The 20,619-nt window shown below is 40.4% G+C and overlaps 1 protein-coding gene across 2 annotated transcripts in view; it reads left to right on the top strand.

Annotated features, from left to right (window-relative positions):
• The first annotated feature begins 269 nt into the window (after nt 1-269).
• Nucleotides 270-20,619, top strand: part of loxhd1b (lipoxygenase homology PLAT domains 1b) — a 21,967-nt gene continuing 1,617 nt past the window's right edge. The window contains exons 1-41 of one of the 2 annotated variants that reach the window (XM_076099290.1): nt 270-1,076; nt 2,408-2,522; nt 2,652-2,663; nt 2,954-3,034; nt 3,228-3,412; nt 3,573-3,671; nt 3,811-3,959; nt 5,022-5,145; nt 5,546-5,655; nt 5,968-6,108; nt 6,225-6,360; nt 6,903-7,063; nt 7,148-7,234; nt 7,619-7,754; nt 7,858-8,012; nt 8,554-8,714; nt 8,798-8,874; nt 8,961-9,157; nt 9,646-9,838; nt 10,025-10,185; nt 10,317-10,635; nt 10,951-11,102; nt 11,801-11,934; nt 12,094-12,239; nt 12,423-12,527; nt 12,620-12,748; nt 12,838-13,002; nt 14,273-14,454; nt 14,532-14,648; nt 14,812-14,974; nt 15,829-15,983; nt 16,069-16,278; nt 16,402-16,528; nt 16,936-17,144; nt 17,376-17,561; nt 17,669-17,796; nt 18,555-18,672; nt 19,300-19,477; nt 19,607-19,792; nt 20,260-20,430; nt 20,564-20,619. The exon at nt 20,564-20,619 is cut by the window's right edge and continues 77 nt beyond it. In XM_076099290.1, the coding sequence (XP_075955405.1) occupies nt 398-1,076; nt 2,408-2,522; nt 2,652-2,663; nt 2,954-3,034; nt 3,228-3,412; nt 3,573-3,671; nt 3,811-3,959; nt 5,022-5,145; nt 5,546-5,655; nt 5,968-6,108; nt 6,225-6,360; nt 6,903-7,063; nt 7,148-7,234; nt 7,619-7,754; nt 7,858-8,012; nt 8,554-8,714; nt 8,798-8,874; nt 8,961-9,157; nt 9,646-9,838; nt 10,025-10,185; nt 10,317-10,635; nt 10,951-11,102; nt 11,801-11,934; nt 12,094-12,239; nt 12,423-12,527; nt 12,620-12,748; nt 12,838-13,002; nt 14,273-14,454; nt 14,532-14,648; nt 14,812-14,974; nt 15,829-15,983; nt 16,069-16,278; nt 16,402-16,528; nt 16,936-17,144; nt 17,376-17,561; nt 17,669-17,796; nt 18,555-18,672; nt 19,300-19,477; nt 19,607-19,792; nt 20,260-20,430; nt 20,564-20,619 (6,495 nt within the window). In that variant the 5' untranslated portion in view covers nt 270-397. The remainder of the gene's footprint in view (nt 1,077-2,407; nt 2,523-2,651; nt 2,664-2,953; nt 3,035-3,227; nt 3,413-3,572; nt 3,672-3,810; nt 3,960-5,021; nt 5,146-5,545; nt 5,656-5,967; nt 6,109-6,224; nt 6,361-6,902; nt 7,064-7,147; nt 7,235-7,618; nt 7,755-7,857; nt 8,013-8,553; nt 8,715-8,797; nt 8,875-8,960; nt 9,158-9,645; nt 9,839-10,024; nt 10,186-10,316; nt 10,636-10,950; nt 11,103-11,800; nt 11,935-12,093; nt 12,240-12,422; nt 12,528-12,619; nt 12,749-12,837; nt 13,003-14,272; nt 14,455-14,531; nt 14,649-14,811; nt 14,975-15,828; nt 15,984-16,068; nt 16,279-16,401; nt 16,529-16,935; nt 17,145-17,375; nt 17,562-17,668; nt 17,797-18,554; nt 18,673-19,299; nt 19,478-19,606; nt 19,793-20,259; nt 20,431-20,563) is intronic. The other variant, XM_076099291.1, reaches the window with a different exon arrangement.

Here is a 20,619-nt window from a genome sequence, read left to right as displayed (position 1 = left end):
GTTTATTATCACCATACACATAAAAAAGTTTCTAATAAAGTTCCACTTTTAGGGAGATAGCTGTAAGCAGTTTAGTTGTATAAAAGATGGATTACTGCAGTACTACTTAAGATATTCTAGCAGCTCTCCAGTCCTAGTGAGGGTTTTCTTTCTCTGGTCAGGTGACAACATACCAATTATCATTTTTAATGAGGTCAAAGCATCTGCTGCCATTGTAGGTCAGGACAACCAGCAGAGAAGGGCTTCCCCAGCAGACTGCCAAGCAGCACTCTGTGGGCTCTGACTCGGACGTGTCCTGCCAGCGGGTCACTCCTCCACAGGCTTGGGTCAGTTTAATCAAGTTTCACAAGAACACACAGGAATCGGTTACTGTTACAAGGTAGTAAATAAATTAAAGATGCCCACAAAAAACAAAAAAGCAAGACAGAGCGCAGAGAAGGAAACCAAAGATGTAGATGACGAGGACTCAGAGGATCAGGAACCAAAGCCCAAGAAGAAAAGTAAGCAAGTGCGTGAGTCAGAGGACGCTGGAAGATTAAAAAATAAGTTTAAAGACAGCAATGAAGACGGATACAATTGTGACACATCAGGGCCGGATGTGAGGAGCACCAAAGAAAAGGGGAGAGATAAAGAAAAGGTCAAGAAGAAAAAGAAAGCCAAAAAGGAGAGCCGGGATGAGTTGAGCAGTGACTCACAGGATTCGGATAATGAGGACAACAACAATGACTCCAAGAGTAAAAAGAGAGGAGATAAACTACCTGACGTGATTGAGACTACTAAGAAAGGCTCAAGGAAGTCCTCGGTCAAAGAGAAGATGGGGGCAAAGGATAAAAAAGCCAAGAAGAACTCGGAGAAAGAGGAAGAACATGCAGCTGGGGAGGAGGAGGAAGGGAAAAAGAAAAAGAAAGAAAAGAAGAAGAAAGGGTCAGTTAAGGGAGATAGTGATGAAGACACCAAGAAGACAAAGGGGAAGAAGAAGAAGATTGAAAATTATGTTGAGATCTATGAGAATGAGCTTCGCAACTATGAGCCAGAAAAAGTGGAAAACTACGAGGATGAGTACCACAAAAAGAAAGGTAATTGAAAAGTTTTTATCTAGACCTGTAAAATGTACAAAATGTTACTTGTGGAATTAAAATAGTTTTTAGAGAGAACGTGTTATGTCATTAATTCAAGGAGAATTAGATGTAAGCTCTGTTTGAGGAAATACTCGGAGGGGAGTTGAATCATTGATTGCAATTACGTGATTATGATTTGCCGTAGCTGTAATGGACCCATGCTTTGGTTTGATGTTCGTAGTAACATTACACTGAGTGAAGGGTATCGCCACTATGCTTTCTTCAACCTACAGCTATATGACACCTGCCACTTATTTTTAAATGTGGTGGTTTCACATGCTGATGAGGGGTTTCACAGTCCTCTAAAGTTTCTTTTTGGCTCTCACTCTTTAAATGTAGAAACCTTAATGTCGGGCCGCACTGAACATTTATCTGATTTCACCATATACCGACATTCTCTCACTAACACACAGAAACACACTGGCCACATGCACTCCTTACACTAACCCTAAATTAACCGTTACATGTCAAATCCTTCATCACAGTGGAATCATGGCAATTCAAACTAAACCTGTTGTATAGTAATTGTTATGTAATTAAACTATAACCATTCAAGATCCCTCTATGATTAGTTATATTTTCATTGGAAGAGAGAATGCATTTGTTTTTCAAAAAGATACTTAAAAAAACATTAATGTTTCACTCTTTCTACCATGAAAAATTCAAATTTGCTATTCAAAGTACATTATTATAAATATCTCTTATTTAAGAGTTTGAGGGTTTATTCAGAGGATAATAGTGTTTGCCATTAAAGCAAGAAAAAAAGTATGTGTGTCGCCTCCATTATATTTGAGTTAGAAATAATTGTAGCATTTGATGGTCAATTTGAGTCAAATTTTTAAAATTTATTTTGAGTTGAATTTAAGGGAACTTTGAGTTGAATTTAAGGGAACTTTTCACATACCTATCCATTAATAATCTGCACAAAAGACAAAAACTTTCATTTTGATTCCCTCCAAACCATAAATACATTTCTATGATACTTTATATTGTGCATGGCCTTCAATGGACAAAGTACTTCACAACAAAATCCTTTCCTGAGGAGTTTTAAAACATATAATTCATTCATAATTCAGCATAATTCTGATAAGACTAGAAGTATTAATACAACAAACACATGACACTCAGATTATAGCTGTTCACTGTATATCACCCTATATGTTTACTACTGAATCTTACTATCCTGCTGCACGCCCTTTGTAAAACACTTTCTCCTGCTTTATATATATACTGTGCATCTGCTTTTGTAAAACGCACCTCCATGTGTATCATGTCACTAAACCCTCCAGTGTATGAGGTGGTGACCATCACTGGCGATGAGCGAGGAGCAGGCACTGATGCCAACGTGTTTGTCACTCTGTTCGGAGACTATGGCATCACTCCCAAAGTCCACCTGGCAAGCAAGTAAGTCCTCTTCAGAGATGACAACAAAGATTTAATTTGTATTTATCACGTTTGCCTCAGACCCCATATTTGATTGAGTTAATTTTTGTGCCTGAACCAAAAATTGTCTTTTGTTTTTTCCCCCAACAGCACAGAAAAGAAGTATGTATTTCTAAATTCAGTGGTGGTTGTGAAAGAATGGCTGCTGACTGTGTGCTGTGATTTTGGTTTTTAATTTGCATTCGGTTTGCATGACAGGATTTCCCCAAATGTTTGCCAGGCTTTTGTGTTTCATTATTAGTGAATGTGGAATATTTTTATAATTTTTCTAAATTTATTTAACTCTTTTTCCTGTTGTATTCTTCTTTAAATTTTGTAGTTAAGCGCTTGATGAGTAAAAACATGCTGAAATTCAGGTGGGGTTTCACATTTTTACTATTTTGTGATTTCAGGAGTCGCACGGCATTCGAAAGGGGCAAAACTGATGTTTTCAGAATTAGAACTCACAATGTTGGACCTTTGAAAAAGATAAGGTAATGTCACACTCAAGACGTTTCATCCATGACCAGGTCTGTTTTTCAGGATAGCACAGATCAGGTATGGACAGCTTTCAGTTAGACCTAGACTAAACACCGCTGGCCTTGGATCAGATTACATTTTTTTATTTCTTGCCCTGAATTTATTTAAAAGAAGAATGAGAATTATTTATCGAATTATTTGCCTCAGGATCGAGCATGACAACACGGGCCTGAGCTCCAACTGGTTCCTGGACAGAGTGGTGGTGACGGATGTGATCAGGCCTCACCTGAGGTTCTACTTTGCGTGTAACAACTGGTTCAGTAAAGTGGAGGGAGACTGCCTTTATATCAGAGACCTCCTGGGAAGTATGGACCCCATGGACATTCCCAAATGTATGTACTGTATACACAGATATGCGTATAAGTATATGTGTAACACCTTAAAATCTGAGTATTACATAATATATTCCCTTTTTTTGGAAGGTCAGTTATTTGTAGCATTTGTAAATCCTCCAGTGATTAATTAAGTGAATTTTTGGGGGGATTTTTACAGATAATAAGTATATAGTGAGTGTTTTCACTGCTGATGTAAAAGGCAGTGGAACGGATGCAGATGTCTTCATCAATATCTTTGGGGAGTTTGGAAACACAGGTAAGTTACAGCACAACAGGTAACGTGTGTGCTCACGTAATGAACTTACTGCCGAAGTGAATTCCAGCTGAAATGCAGTTGATTCTCTTCCAGTTTGACATTTATCTCATAGAATTTACAAGCTGTTTTGTTGTTTAAGGTGAAAGGCGACTTGACAATGACAAAAACAACTTTGAAAAGGGCACAGAGGACAAGTTCACCATGGAGGCACCAAACTTGGGTAAAGTGAGAAAGATCACCATCGGCCATAATAACAAAGGCACTTCTGCAGGATGGTTTGTGGACAAGGTGAGAAACAGAAATTTAAAAATGCGTTGATCAATTGTTAAAACAGATAACTCAAGAATAACTCACTTTCACTGGTTACATCATGTGTAAGTGAAGGGATTTACAGAACATCTTGAAACAAAACTCTGTCATACTGTCTTACTGTACCTCATTCTGCTCAGCTCTGCAGAGGTTCTTAAGAAATGTGATCCGCTTATTTCCTCTCAGTTTTCTCATCTGAGTCTGGTGTCCATGCTCCTCCAACACATACAATATGCTCAACTGAGAGAGTTAAATGATTTAACTTATCTCTCAGTCTGTTGGATTTAAATTAAATCCAACAGACACACACATGTCATCACTCTACCCTCTGTGTAAAGGGAGACCATGACCCATTAAGGGATTGCCTTACACCAAACAGTCAGATGAGTCACTAGATTTGTTGGTGACTGCAGCACACACTGACACCAAAGATCAGCGGTAATGACAACAGCAGTTAATCATATCCTATCGGCATAGCACATGTGCTGCCGTTGAAGTTCACATGGATTTGGGAGTAAATAATTGTCATTGCTGCTAAAACATGCTTCAGCCTATATACAATATGGTATGTAAGTAAATTATTTAAGTTGCTTACACTCTTACCTGAAAAGGCTTACAGGATACAAAGTATTAACAAAGTGAGCAAAAACATTTTTAATTAGTTTATACAGTTCATAAATGAATTAGCTGCCAATATACAACTTAATTTCAGAAGACAAAGCATCGATCAAATTATGTCAGTAATAAAGTATAATGATTATAAACTAAATTCTACAGTAGTAAAATGTAGATAAATAGTAAAATGTAGATAAATATGCAAGTAGATTCAACCTTTGAATTTACTTATTATTATTATTATTATTATTATTATTTAGAAGGATTTATAAATTATAATTTCAACAAAGCAACCTGTTCTGTCTCTCAAAATGTTCTCTCTAAAAGAAGGTTGTCTTGCTTCACAGTAACATTTCATAACATTATCTACAACAGACCTCAATCACACGTTGGCTCTGATTACATTCTGATTTACTCTCTATACAGGTAGTTGTGGATGATATGGGAAACAAATTAGTGTATGAATTTCCAGTCAGTCGTTGGTTTGCCTTCGATGAGGATGATGGGAAGATCCAGAGAGACATGTTGGTGGGGGGGAGCCAGCCCACAGGTGAGAAATGTGTTCATGAGTCTGGAATAATAGCCTTATACACACTCCTCATGTCAGTTAATGCAATCATGGCAAGGATGGAAATGAACTCAACACTATTTCCTCCAAATTATTTGCCTAATTTTGATATAATGATCCGATTGCTTGGTCTAAAAAATATTGTATAAAGGATTGTAAGACAATAACATTACTGCTGGACCAGATCATATGCTGTTTCTCTTATTCAGTCCAAAAAGAACAACGTGTTTTCTGTGCGATCATAATTCTTGGTTCAGACTATCAATGTTTAGATGTAGTTGATCTGGTTCCTGCTCAGCCCCGTAGGGAGTATGGTTGCCAAGAACCACAGTGACCCGCTGCCAGATCCTCTGATAGCCTGACATGTAACTCTACCCATCAGGTATTGTGTACAATGTCCAGATCGTGACAGGAAACATCCGAGGTGCCGGGACCAACTCCAAAATCCACATTGTGATGCACGGTTCGAAAGGCATGAAGAACAGTGGCAAGGTGATGAAAAGATAATGTAGACAACCTGTTATTCGTTTAAAAAAATAATGGCTGCAGCAGTTATTTTCCATTTGAAAGAAACCGTAGATAAAGGCCTTGAACTTAGCGTTATAATGTTTGTTCTAGTAGTAATCCAGACTGTATTTTATTTTTTGCTTCAATGGCATTTTTGTTTTGATGGTCATCGCTTTTCTATTTTCAGACTGCATTACCCCAAACTATTGAATTGAGACCTCTGAGTATGAATGTGTATGGTACATAATGTCGTACAGTGGATGAACCGCTGTTTCCCTTCAATGTATTTGTATCCAGGTGTTTTTGGAGGGAGGGCAGTTTGAGCGTGACCTGACAGACATCTTCAATGTTGAGATATCTGCACTCCTCAGTCCACTCAGCAGAGTCACCATTGGACACGACAATGACGGAGTCAGTGCTGGGTGGTACTGCGAGAAGGTAAATTGGAACATGCACACACACACACACACACACACACACACACACACATGCAAATATTACAATCTGGCAACTTTCTGTGAGATAATTCAGTCGAATCCATGTTTTCCCCGTAGGTGGTGGTGTACTGTCCGTTCACAGGGATAGAGCAGACCTTCCCATGCAGCAAATGGCTGGATGAGAAGGAAGGAGATGGGCTGATAGAGAGAGAGCTCTATGAGATGGTCTCACTCAGGCAGAAGAGACAGAAGAGTAAGAATGTCAATAATTATGGCTCGTCTGCAGCAGCAGTAAATGCTGTCGTTTTTCACCTTTATTTCCTGAAACACTGAGCAAACATTTTCAAAACTCTATTCAAAGCTCCATCGTATGTATCAGACATTTGCATAATGAGTCAGCGGGCGGTCTACCTTCATCTACTTTGTCATTTTAAATAGTTTTTACTGTTGCTTGTGAAATGAGCATGTCTTTTAAAGAAAGGTAAATGCTCAGTGCAATTTTGATGCACTATACTTGTTTTCTTCTGTTCCACAAACATATACAGCAGAATTTGCTGATATTGCATTAGTTTAATTATTTTCTGTCCACACAAATGTATTTCTTCACTTATACTTATATTCATTCACATTTCACAAGCATGAATGACATTTCCGGGGCTCCTCTGAAATGTTGGAAGAGTAGAAGTAGCCAAACTAGCAAGGCTCATGGCCCAAACTACTTCCATAGACTCAAAGTTACTGTGTCCATGTGTCGAGAAAACACTTATTAAACTGATTTGATGTGATTCTCCTCAGAGCACCCCTGGTCTTTGTGGATCTGGACATCAGACATGTCCGGTGCCGGATCCGATGCAGATATCTCCTTCCAGGTGTACGGAGAAAAGGGCAAGAGCGACGAGATCAGACTGGACAACAAAACAGACAATTTTGAACAGGGACAAGTGGACAGGTTCATGGTGAGTTCATACCATACACATTATTCTCAGCAATTAGATAATGAGGCTTCGTAGGAAACTTTTTATCCTGATGTGATCTTACAGGTTGAGCTGCCTGATTTGGGAAAATTGACCAAACTCCGCATCTGGCACGAGAAGAGAAATCCTTTTGCGGGATGGCATCTCAGTAAGGTGAAAATAAACACTTTTACTGTTAGTAATTCATTCACATGCATTCTAACTAATATTGATTCTGTATTAATTATATAATGCATAAATATGCACAGTTGTAGGTATGCTAGTGAACATGAAAGCAATGATAATAACATTTATTATCCTCTGTAACAGATATGGAAAGGCTTTAACAGAGTATCTCAGTTTTATATATTTTATTCAAACACAAGGCAGAAATAGATAATGTGCATACAAAAATGCTTTTTTACGTCTCTTATAAATGAAGAAGAGAGTTCAGAGGATTGTTCAGCTTTGAGAGTTCAGTGTTCCAACACTTGAATGAAATGATAATCCAGACACATACCCGAACATATATTGAAGCTTTGCATTTTTTTCAATTAGGCATCTTTGATGAAGACACTAACAAAGGACAAGTATAAGTTTCCTTGTGAGCGCTGGCTGGACACAAATGAAGATGATAACGAGGTTGTGAGGGAGCTGCCTGCTACAGGAGACTCCATCGCTGAGCCGCTGCCCGGTATGTAAATGCACCAGTATTCACCACGAGCAACAGAAATCTGCTTTGCCAAACATAGAGAAGAATGTAAAACCTGATTGAATTATGTTGTCCTGTTCTGCAGTCATCAAATACCGAGTGACAGTCTGCACGGGGACTGTCGGCGGCAGCGGCACGGATGCATCTGCTTTTCTAAATTTGATTGGAGACCAGGGGGACACCGGGAATCGACAGCTGGTCAACTGCAAAAACAACGTCAACAAGTTTGAGAAAGGAAACGTGGGTACATTCAGTACTTCATTGTTAGACATGAAGCTTAGTGAAATTTTAGGAACGAACACTTATTTCTTTGTCTTCTCCTTCTTCTTATGCTTCTTAGTTTTTGCTTCTTTCTATTTTAGAACCACATGACAAACGTCCACCCAATCCACAAGCTTTAAACTGATTATTTTCTCTTACACACACTGGAGCCAATCACTCATCTGTGTGCTCTTAATGAATCAAATTTGCTGCACCTGTAGCATGCTGCTTACTGTTTCTGGTGTGACAAATGTGGGGGGTAAGTTTCTGACTGATAGTGGCCTTCACCCCAATAATCATTAGGCGTTAAACCTTGATGGATTCTGCCCTACCTACAGTATATTTCATCAAAACGTTTTATATGTATAAACTAGACTCTCCTGATGGGAATACAGTTATGTAAACTCTATAAAACCTCTATCTATAGCATGAACACTGGTTACATATATTGAATAAATACAATGTTTTTTATCTGCTGAATGTGATGTGACTCTTATTCTTATTTTTTTTGTCCCTGCAGTTGGATGAGTTTATAGTGGAGGCAGTAGCCATTGGGCAGATTCGCAGGGTGAGGATTGGACACGATGGCAAAGGTGGAGGCTGCGGATGGTTCCTTGATAAAGTGATTGTTAGAGAGGAGGGACAGGCTGAGGCCAATGCTGTGGAGTTCCCTTGCAAGAGGTGCATTAGTCTCAGTGTGACTACAGAGAAAATGTGTGTGTGTGTGTGTGTGTGTGTAATAGATGAGTGTTTGGTCATTGCAGGTGGCTTGACCGCAACGAGGATGACGGACAGATTGTCAGAGAGTTAGTGCCATTCTCAGATGGACAGCGTCTTTACAGTAAGTTAGAGGAATCTTGAATTTTATTTCAACATTTAAACTTAAACTCCCCTTGATGATTCTGTTTGTGTCTCTGCGTGTGTCAGACGTTGACTATCACATCGCGGTGAAGACAGGTAGCATCCCTGGGAGCAGCTCAGACTCCAACGTGTTCGTCAAGCTCTATGGAGAGAAAGGTGACACCAGTACGATGATGCTGTTGGTCTCTGCCAACAACCTGGGGAACTACTTTGAGACGGGTCGCGTTGACATCTTCACAGTGGAAACTTTTGATATTGGACAGGTGACACAGTGGAGGCAAAAACATATGATTTGATGTTGATAGTACTTTGAGAAGCTTTAGAAATACTTAATTGAAGGCACACAGTCAAATATTTTGGGGTTCTTTCCATCATAGGGTCACTCACGTTAACAATATATGCTGTCAAAGTGCTTTGGATGAACCACATGATAAATATCAGGTTATTTACATTCAAGGAATTATTTTACAGAAGGTACCATCATCAGTGGTCTAGATAAGATCCTAACTTTGTACGCTCCCTTTGTAGCCTTCTCTCATAGATATGGTTTAGTAGTATACAGATTTTTCATTAGACCGGGTCCAACCATGATGCTGCATTTGTTAAAGTAAGAGATGAAGAACTGTAGAAAAATGTATAAATGCTTTTGTCCCGTTTATAGTATTTTATTAGCATGTCTTTGTCTGACTGCGTGTAATCCTTTATTTAATAAATTTAGGTATTGTCATCCATTTAATCTTGTTCTATCTAGATCAACCGTCTGATGATTGGCCACACCAATGAAGGCATGCGTGCCGGCTGGTTCTTGGACAGCGTTCAGCTTATGGTTCCAGTCCATGGAAAGCAATACATGTTCCCCAGTCACCGCTGGCTGTCTAGGGATGAGGCTGATGGCAAGACAGAGGTGGAGATCTATCCAAGCGAGATCCTGGATGTAGAACAGCGTAGGCAACGTTCACACAATCTCACACCATAAGAAGAAACATATACGCACATTTTTTTAAATATTCTCCACTGCTTCAGTCACATTTTCTTCAAATTGCCAACATTTGTGCCGTTATTCTTATATTGGTTTACCAATTTCCTCTCATTACCACTTCCTTTGACTATTTTTAATATGTTCTTTCCAGTGATTAATTATGAGGTAACAGTAGTGACTGGAGACGTGACTTTTGCTGGTACCAACGCCAGAGTGTTCGTCCAGATCTTCGGGGACAAGGGGAAGACAGAGGTCATCATACTCAAAAGCAGATCCAACAACTACGAACGGAACACCACAGAAATATTCAAGGTATCAGAGCTTAGACATCACTCTTCCAGCGGCTCCAAAAATGCATCTCGCTAGTTAAATCTGAAAGACGAAGAAAAACGTTGGTGTCAGGATGTTACATTTTGAGTTAAAACATTGCAACTGTTCCCCAGAAAGAGGCCAAAGATGTGGGGAAGGTCTTCAAGATCCGCATCGGTCACGATGGCTCGGGGATCGGATCGGGCTGGTTCCTGGAGACCGTGGACGTCAAACATCTAATCATGGCCTTGGTGCCCAAGGAGAAGAAAAAGGAGGAGAAGAAAAAGAAGAAGAAAAAGAAAAAAGATGAGGAAGATGTTGACGAGGAGGGGGGAGAGGAGATGCAGGAAGTGGTGCTGACTTACCATTTCCCCTGTTCGCGCTGGCTGGCTGGGGGAGATGAGGACGGCGAGCTGGTGGTGGAGCTGCTGCCTGATGCAGAGGAGCTGGAAGGTACTAAAAATATATAATAACCCTGTAAACGGCACAATGGGGAAAATGCATCAGAACTACCTAGTTTATTAAAACGTACAGTAAACCAAATGACTCACCCCGAAATAGTTTAAATATATACCACCCACAGCTTGGTGGAGCTGCTATTTATACACAGAGTAATTCAGGAGGGATGAAAAACTATTACAACTGAAGTCACTGTTGCATTCTTTCACACATGCTTATATCTTGTATTCGATTTGACACAGTTTCCTGGCCCACATGTGCGACAGGTTAAAGAAGTGTTAGTAATTCATCCCTTGTATTGTCGGACAGTCAACACCTATGAAGTGTGCGTCTTCACTGGCGACATGCTTGGTGCCGGGACCGACGCCAACGTCTTCATTAACATTTATGGTGAAAACGGAGACACCGGAGAGCGCTATCTGAAGAACTCTGACAACCTCAACAAATTTGAGCGGCGGCAGGTATGATACGCCACTACTTTTTAAATCAGCTAAAGATAAAAGTAAGGAATACAATGAATTATATGTTTTTTTAATTCATTATTGCAAACAGCAAAAACCTTCCACTATGATTCATAAAAAACATTAAAAAAAACCACATTTATATTAGGCTGGCTCACATATTTGTTTGGGCCTGGATGTCAAATACAAAAAAAATATATTTAATTAGGGTTATACAGTTTATTTTCCTAGTCAAATACTCAAGCACTTGCACCCAACATGAGCCTTGCACCAAGGTGTGGGTGGGAGTGTATTCTGATAGGAATACAAGCTCTCGTGCAGGTAAGCCAGCTGTGACTGAGAGGAGCTGTGAGGAGTCCTCTGTCTCATTGAACCTGTCCTACTCTTACGCATTACTTAATCCAAACCTGTGAATTATTAACCTCTACATTACCCCTGGCTCTGTGGGAACACAAACCTCGCGTCCGCAGATCAAAAGCAACAATCGCCTTTTGTCATTCAGTGGAGGTAATGTTTGTTTACAAAAACAGCCAGATATTGTATTTATTTCATTATAATGCCTATAATGTGATTTAATCCAGTACAACCAGTGTACCAATGAACTCAGTAGCTTTTTCTAAAAGCAAAGATACCCCAAAAAATGTTTAAAAGGTACTGTCTGTAACAGAACGGTATCCCCAGTATGCTTTATTTTGCAGGAGGATGTCTTCATCGTGACAGCTGTTGATCTGGGTCCACTGAAGAAGCTACGAATCCGTCATGACAACAGCGATTCTTATTCGTCTTGGTACCTGGATCGTGTTGAGATAGTGGACACAAAGGATGATACAACGTAGGTGAAACCAACATGCAGTTTGCGTGGGTTTTGTTCAGCTATTGAGTTATCAAGAGGAAATATCTAACTCTACTGTGAGAGTATTATTTTCATGTAATTAATAATAGTGATGTAATAATTTGTTGTTCGTGCTGAGCAGAGGTTTTTCTTCTACAGGTACTATTTCCCTTGTACCCGTTGGCTGGCAGTGGATGAGGACGATGGACAGATAGCAAGAGAGTTGGTTCCTGTGGACGAGGCCTTCATGAGGATGGATGAAGATGAGGAGGGAACAGGCGCAACTCTGGGGCTCGAGCAGAAATGTAACATACTTTTAAAACTGGCTCATGTCTTAGTAGAGGGACAAGATAAAAAGGAGACCTGCTCCAGTATTTATCACAGTGCTGGTGAAACATGCAGGTGTAGACAAGAGCAAAGAGGGACTATAGTATTAGTGTGAAGATGAAAAGGAATAAAGTACTGACTTGTTAAATTTGATCTTACAGCCATGTCCACAACATATACTATCAAAATAAAAACCGGAGAGAAGAAGTATGCTGGAACTGATTCCAACGTCTTTGCCATCCTGTTTGGTGAAAATGACGACACAGGTACAATAACTCAGCAGCATTCTGGCATTCTTGTGGTCGCCTCGTGCTGTATGTTATAGGCTAAATGATGAACGTTTTGATGTCACTCACAGGGGTCATTAACCTAAAGGCTTGTAAGAGCTATAAGAATAAGTTTGAACAGGGGATGATCAATGAGTTCACTGTGGAGGCGGTGGATTTGGGCGACCTGGAAAAGCTTAGAATTGGCCACGACAACTCAGGTGGAGAAAGAAAAGGCTTTACTGACCAACATTAAGCAGCACACTAAATGAAACTGAATAGTTGAATACTGTTTTTTTTCCACAATCAGGGGGTTCATCTGGTTGGTTCTTGGACTGGGTCGAGATTGACGCCGCCTCTCAGGGTCAGAGACTACGCTTCCCATGTGGCCGCTGGTTGGATAAAGGGGAGGATGATGGGGTGATTGTGAGGGATCTTTATCCCGCTGAGTTACAGACTGAACTCTACATGCCGTGTGAGTGAACAGCTGTGGAAGAAGTACTCAAATCCATTAGTGAAAGTAGCAATGTGCTGATTGAAACATCTTCCTCCAAAAGTGCTTCATGCAAAGTTTTACTGAGATAAAAGTGTGGAAGCATTAGCAGTAAAACGTATTTAAAGCACTCTATCTGAAGAAGGGTGCTTGTCGGATCGTTGACTCTTTGATTCTGCCTTTAACAAGTGTCATCATTTCACTGGTAGGCCCGCCCTTTTACATTTCACCATGCAATAGTACTCAGCTTCTTGATTTACACGTGAAACAGTCCAAATCACAACACTGCTGTTATAGATAATGTTTTATTTTCACTTTTAACAAAAACAATATTGCAGATTATAATATGAGGTCAAAGACTGTACTAAAGTAATGCTCAACACACTCACTGCAATCTTCGTACTTGCTCAAGTTAACTCTTAAACTCTCCACTTCGTTCGACACCAGGTTATCATCTAATGAACTGTAATACATTTTTAAAAATCATACCCAAAAAATAAATTTACATTATTACATTATTATGGCATATACACTTTGGAATTAACAAAGAATTACTCTAACCCCTAATTACATATTACATAGCAATTACCAATGATGTTATTATGTTAGGGTATAATGTATTTTGCAAATAAGACCTTATTAAAGCAACTACAGAAAATGGTGTGTACATTATGTCAAATATTTCTCTCTAAATTTATGGTGGAATGAAATAAAGTCTAAAGTCTTACAAAATGTAAATGACCAACGTGCTAAAAGGCCCCTTTCACAGCAGCCATTTCGACATGTTATAGCAGGGTCAACACAGGTGTAATTGATTGGTCCCATGCTCTTTAGTGCGTCACAACCATTCCAGTGAGAGTGAGCCAGCATGCACAGCAGAGGCCTGGCCCCCACCTTAATTGACCTGGGCCATAATTAATGTTATTAATTACACCTGTGCTCACCCTGCAGCGAGACGTCAAATGGCTGCTGTGAAAAGGGCCAATATAAGGTGTCACAGAGCTCCTATTTAGTATGCAAAATATGATAAAGGATTGTATGTTGCATTAACACAAATTAAAATGTTGGGGCTGCGAATGTTGTCTTGTGCAGACAAGACTTTAGGGTTCCCTTAAGTGCCAAAGCTGCACTTAAGTGCACCAAATAACTGCAATTTGTGAATTTTCCCTTCCCTTACTCGAAGCACATTGATAAATTGTAAATTTACATCCTCCATCTTACTTGTGTAACAAAGCTGTCACCTTCCCCTCAGTTGTGCCTTACGAGATAAAGATATTCACCAGCGATGTGTTTGGTGCGGGAACAGACGCTGATGTGTTCATCGTCTTGTACGGACAGAAGGCGGTGTGCACACAGCAGAAACACCTGTGCGTCAACAAGAGAGAGAGACGTCTTTACTTTGAGAGGGGAGCTGAGGACATGTTTATTGTGGAGGTGAGTGTGTGGATTGTGACTACACATCCTTTAAGATGGTGACTTCAGCTCTAAACACTATGTTGTCTCTTTCCCAGCTGGAGGATGTCGGTGAGGTTATTGAAAAAATCAGAATAGGACACGACAACAGGGGCACCAACCCAGGATGGCACCTCGACAGAGTGGAGATCAGACGACAGCTCAGGAAAGGAAAGGTAGTAAAAATCCACTTGACCCTGTGCCCTCATTAAATTATTAACAATGAATAATGTAACACCTTTAGGCTCACACATCTCTCAGAGTCGGTTATACTTTCCTTCAGTGTCAGGCAGACGGCTGGGCTCAGTTCACAGAACATTTTTTGTTTTTTAATTGTAGGGTTCAGAGACTACCATATTCCCATGTGAGTGCTGGCTGGCCAAGTCGGAAGATGATGGGGAGACGATGAGGGAGCTGGTCCCCTCAGACATCATCACAGAGAAACTCCTCAGGGATGGGAAGCTGAAAAGGACTGAAGTTGAGGTGGAGGACGCTTTGGAAAGTAGGTTAACCCTGATTTCAGTGGTGGAATATAACTAAATACATTTACTAGAAGTACTGCACTTTAGTATACATTTCAACTTTAGTCCTTATGTTACTTGAGAGATTAAGATAAAACATATAAAGATAAAATAACCTTATTGGATATGATGCACTGTTGTATATTAAACCAACTAACAATAATACATTTGGCTGCAAACGTGCCCTCTTGGATGCCCCTAATGTAGATCAAATAATGATAACACGATAAAGTGCCCGCTAGAGTGTCCATCTAGTAAATACAACATGATAAAGTGCTCTCTAGAGTGCCCTTCCAGTGGAGGAAACTTAATGCAGTGCCATACAGTCTGCCGTACATCTTAGAAAACATTCTGCGCCTACCCGTCAGTCAGCCTGAGTCCACCACTGGCTGGTTAGGGCACCTACTACATGGGCGTAAATCCCCTGAGCAGCAAGCATGACATTCTCCTACATTCTCGCACACATTTCCTGTCTCTCTCCACTATCACTATCAAAAAAGGAATAAAAAGACCCAAATTAAAAATAAATAAATAAATAAAAAAGATAACTGCGTCTAGAGCAACTACATCGGTAAAATACCGTGACACATTATATAACACTCACAGGGCCGTTTTTCTACATAAAGAACATTTTTATACTTATGATGCTACAAGTACGCTACTACATACTTTTGATTAAATATATTATATTATATATATTATATAATATATTAAATAATCAATGTTTTTTTTATAATAATGTATCAAATGTGAAAGGGGTCGCTCACAGTTGTGAGGTCGCTCACACATTGTGTACGTCAACCTAATTCATATTTCTGTTTTTCTTCCATCACAGCTCACATGTACAGCGTGTCTGTGCGGACAGGTGATATGTATGGAGCAGGAACTGATGCCAACGTGTTTCTCACCATCTACGGAGACCTGGGAGACACAGGAGAGCGCAAACTCGCCAAATCCGAGAACAACAAGAACAAGTTTGAGAGAGGAGAGGTATGAGAGAAAAGGTGTGAGGAGTGTCACCTCACTGCTGGTGTTTAAAGTTGTCAAAATGTGTCATAATCTCTTTGCCTCTTAGGTGGACAAGTTCTCTATTGAGGCTGTGGACTTGGGCCAGGTGTTTAAGATCCGTATTCGTCACGACAACTCCATGACAGGGGCCGACTGGTACCTTGACCAGGTTGAGGTGCTGGATTTTGAAACAGAAGAGGTGTACATGTTCCTGTGTGAGCGCTGGCTGTCGAAGAAGAAAGAGGACAAACGCATTGAGAGGACATTCTTCGTCAAGGTTTGTTAAACTTGGGTTATGGTTAGTACTTTTTTCTTTGTATTTGATTTCCTTTTATCTGCTGCTGCAGTCAAATGTGTTATGCAAAGAAATGAGTAGGACATTTGTTTCTTATGGGTTCAGGGGTATGAAGGTGAAAGAAACACTGATCCAAATTCCAAGAAGATGCTTCAAGCCAAACTGGGACTGGACAGAAATGCCAACAAGAAGAAAAAGAAGAAAAAGGTGGCAGCGGTGGAAGAGGGTCCAAGTAAGGCCACACAACTATTCTCTGTGTTTCTTATGATGAGGTTGGAGTATGATGACAGTGTGCTTTTGCACAATATCTTTGTTATATAAATTGGCTGCAAGTAGTAGCCCTCTGGAGTAACTCACAATGACAAGACTTGTGCTTTTGCACTGATTAGACAAACAAGTTTATTAGTGAGTTGTAGAGGTGCTGGTAGAGGGATTTTGTCACCCTAAGACAGAGCCAGGGCTAGTTGTTTCGCCTAGTGTTCAGTCTTTTTGCTAAACTAAGCTAACCAGCTTCTGGCTAAAGCTTTATATTTACTGTACAGACATAAGAGTGGTATTTAACTCTTGGAACGAAACCAAATTATAGCGCTTTTTCCAAAATGTAAAATGTTCATTTAACTATTCTTCTCTTCCAACCAGTCATCCCCTATCACTTCACCTTGTCCACTGGGATGGAGCGGGATGGCAGCACTAAAGCCAGGGTCTACGTCATCATCATCGGACCCAACGACGTGGAGACGGACCGACTGTGGCTCGACCTCCCTGAGGGAAAGAAATCCTTCACAGCTGGCACCATGGAGCACTTTGTCTGTTATGGAACTGACGTAGGAGAGCTCAAGAGGGTGGAAGTGAGAATCTAGGACTGTGTCTGTTGCTAAATCTGTGAAACCGTCTTCTCTCTGCTGCCTCCCTCAGATGCACTGTGTTAAAAATTTAAATAAAGCCATTCTAGCTCAGCAATAATTAATTCTTAGCTGTGCCTTCTGGTACCTACATCAAACAAAATCAAATGATATAGAAATTCCCAGTCCTACCTTCCCCCTCTCCTCTCCCTCCTCTTCCCTCCGTCTCTTCCTCAGCTCGGCCATAACGGTGTCACACCAGAGAGCTGCTGGTTGGTGGATGAGCTGTCGGTTGCCGTGCCAACCAAAGGTATCAAGTACAGCTTTCCATGTAAGTGCTGGCTGGCTAAAGACAGGGGAGACGGTCTGACTGCCAGACTGTTCAATGTGCTGGACTCCAGCACGATCAACATTAACCGCAAAGTGAGTCATAGCACCTAAAATATGAAACCTGGGAAAACGTTAATATGGTGCATAAAAACAGAGTTACTCTCTACCTTATCCGTATCATCTATTACTGTATATTTTAGGTAATTTATTCGGTAGCAGTTGTCACAGGTGACACTCAGTATGCAGGGACAGATACCAGCATTTTCCTGACGGCGTTCGGAGCCAATGGGAGCACAGAGGAAATGCTGCTGGTCAAAAATGAGGACAGGTCAGTCCTCCTCCAACTACCCCCTGATTGTATCGATCACTTTTTATTTCAAGGAATAGTCCCTTGTTTTTGGAAAATACACTTGTTCGCAATCTTATCGACACTTAAAGCAGCTTTAATCAATATTTATATAATAACAGTGTATCAAATGACAACGTCATGAAGTGTAGTGATTAAACAACAGAGAATTAACCCTTGAATCTGCAGCTCCCCTCAGCTTTACAGAGCTTTTTGGTTTGTATCAGTTCATTGCGTGGCTCTCATAGTGTAGTTTTCGACCACAGCCCTAGGCAGCTGTTTTCAGCAAAAATAAATTAAATAAAAATCCACCGTACGCTATCTGCTTATCACCAAACAGCAGTTAGCAACTGGCTGGTAAACATACTGGAGCAGATATTTCCCTCAGGAGTTGGCAGAGACCAAAAGCCGAGCTAAAAGAGAGTGGATATTGGGCAAACATTCATCTGATGGACAGAAACACGAGTCCAAATGAATGATAAAGTTGGTCCACAAATGCTGGATGTGTAAACAGTTCTTGAAGGTTGAAACAAGACTTTTGTGCAGATTAAACCAGTAGGTTGTTGTTGTGTTACATTAAGCTAAGTGGCTGCTGGCTGTAGCTAAGTGGCGTACAGACATCTAACTCTGGGCAAAAAGGCATGTCAGCATATTTCTAAAACAATACCTTTTAAGATAACCTTCTTAAATCTAGATGTTTCAAAATGCAACATTGTATGCTGTCTATTATTTCAATTTAGGTTTGAAAGGGACCAAGAAGACACGTTCAGTTTGGAGATCGATGACATTGCTCCTCTGAAAAAGATCAGAGTTCGTATCGATGGCTCTGGAAGTCGACCTGACTGGTTTCTTGACAGGGTAATGTAAATACTACTAGTACTACTATCTATAGTAGCACTATTTTTGTTCACATCTATCAAAATAGAGTATGTAATAGAGAAAGATATGAAGGTGTTTGTATAGGTCTTGAGGAGGACTATATGAATACAAAGTATATAAAGGGCTGTGGAAAGTCTTAGAAAGTGATAATGACTACAGTCAACTTCAGTTTGGTCTGAAGACTAGACGTTTGAAGATGAAAGAAATCTGTTGGTGTGGAGATAAAAGGATGTTAGCTTACCACACCTCTATAGCCCGCTCCACATCTCTGCTTGAGGCTAATCGCTCCAGGCTACATTAGCCACTACTAGCGTAGCACACCCAAATGTCTATCTGAACTGTCAATTAGGGATTATGCTTGGCACAATCATGTCTTGTTTAACACTATATACAGTATACACTACAAATACAGGCTCGTAGTTAAATTTAGGAATGCGATTCAAATCAAAGTATTGGTCAGAAAAATTGCTATTGGATATTTTCCTGCAATCACTCAGCCCTGAAGACTGTTGGACTGTTTCTGTCATATCTGCTGCTGCAACGTAACAGTGATATTCACCAACCAAACATGTAACTTCAATGGTCACGTGAATAAAATATTTATAGATCCTGATGCGGAACCTGAACACAGAGGAGATGTATCTGTTTACCTATGAGAACTGGCTGTCAAAGACAAAAGGGCCGAAGAGGACGAAGGTGTGTGAGCTGGCAGCTGTGGTGGACGAGGAGGAGATGGTGGAGAGAACAACCTACATCATCCAAGTCCAGACTAGTGATGCCGTAGGTGGGTCTCATAAGTTGCTTGTTTCATTTCTGAAACAAAAAGGATGAAGAAGAAAATTTGGTCTTTGGCCTTATAAAGCATTTTACATTTACAAAATTACTCTTATTCACTAAATGCCTGTGATTTTAGGTGCCGGCACGGATGCCAATGTGTTTGTGATTGTGTTCGGGGAGTACGGAGACACTGGGCCGCTGCCTCTGAAGGAGAGCACCAACAGGAACAAGTTTGAGCGTAAAATGAAAGATGTGTTCAGATTCTCTGACATGCTGAGTCTGGGCGAACTGTCGAAGGTCCGAGTGTGGCATGATAACAAAGGTGAGGAGGAAAGGAGCGCTGGGTGTCAACAGACAACAACTAGAAGGGTCTTTGTTCTCTAAAACAGCATCGGGGGAAATTATTTTGATGATTTGTCACAGTGATTTGTTTTTTTAAAGTTTTAAAGTTTGATTACAACCCCATTCTGCATCGTGTGTTTTAACATTAATAGAATATAGTTTTATGGGAAATTCAGTTGTTGGCTTTTTTGCTGAGACTTAGCTGAAAGTTCAATACCCCTTTCAAACTCGAGTGGTATCGATCCGCTCATCTTGCTCTCTGCAAGAAAGCAACAAAATGTCAAACTATTCCTTCAGTAGTTCCTCAGCCAATTTGATACATTGTACTGTATGTACCATCAAAACAAATAGATTGAAAACAGATGAAACAGATAGATACACATCATTGCTTTTAAAAAACATGTATGTATTGAACTGATACAACTATATTGCTCTTGCTGTTAACAGGCCCTGCTCCTGGTTGGCACCTGGAGTACATTGACGTGAAAGATGAAGCCATGGACCAGACCTTTAGGTTCCCCTGCGACCGCTGGTTGGCTAAAAATGAAGACGACAAGCAGATAATGAGGGAGCTGGCCTGTGCCAACAACGACGCTATAGACCTCAGTGACAAAACCAGTTAGTACAAATGGACGTCTGTGGGCATAATTACAAGAATGTCGGAGACAAGCTACTTGCAGCTCATTACAAGCATTTGCCCGATGTGAAATGATCATAGTGCGATAGTGTTTGTCTCTCTGCGTTGCCACAGAATATGAAATTGCCACAACAACTGCGAACACAGACGATGCCTCGACCACAGAAAAC

Source organism: Anarhichas minor, unplaced genomic scaffold (assembly GCF_050575085.1).
Source record: "Anarhichas minor isolate MPS153535 unplaced genomic scaffold, ASM5057508v1 ptg000025l, whole genome shotgun sequence".
Classification (NCBI taxonomy): Eukaryota; Metazoa; Chordata; class Actinopteri; order Perciformes; family Anarhichadidae; genus Anarhichas; species Anarhichas minor.
The sequence above is the reverse complement of the archived record's forward strand: the minus strand, read 5'-3'. Positions and strand labels throughout refer to the sequence as shown.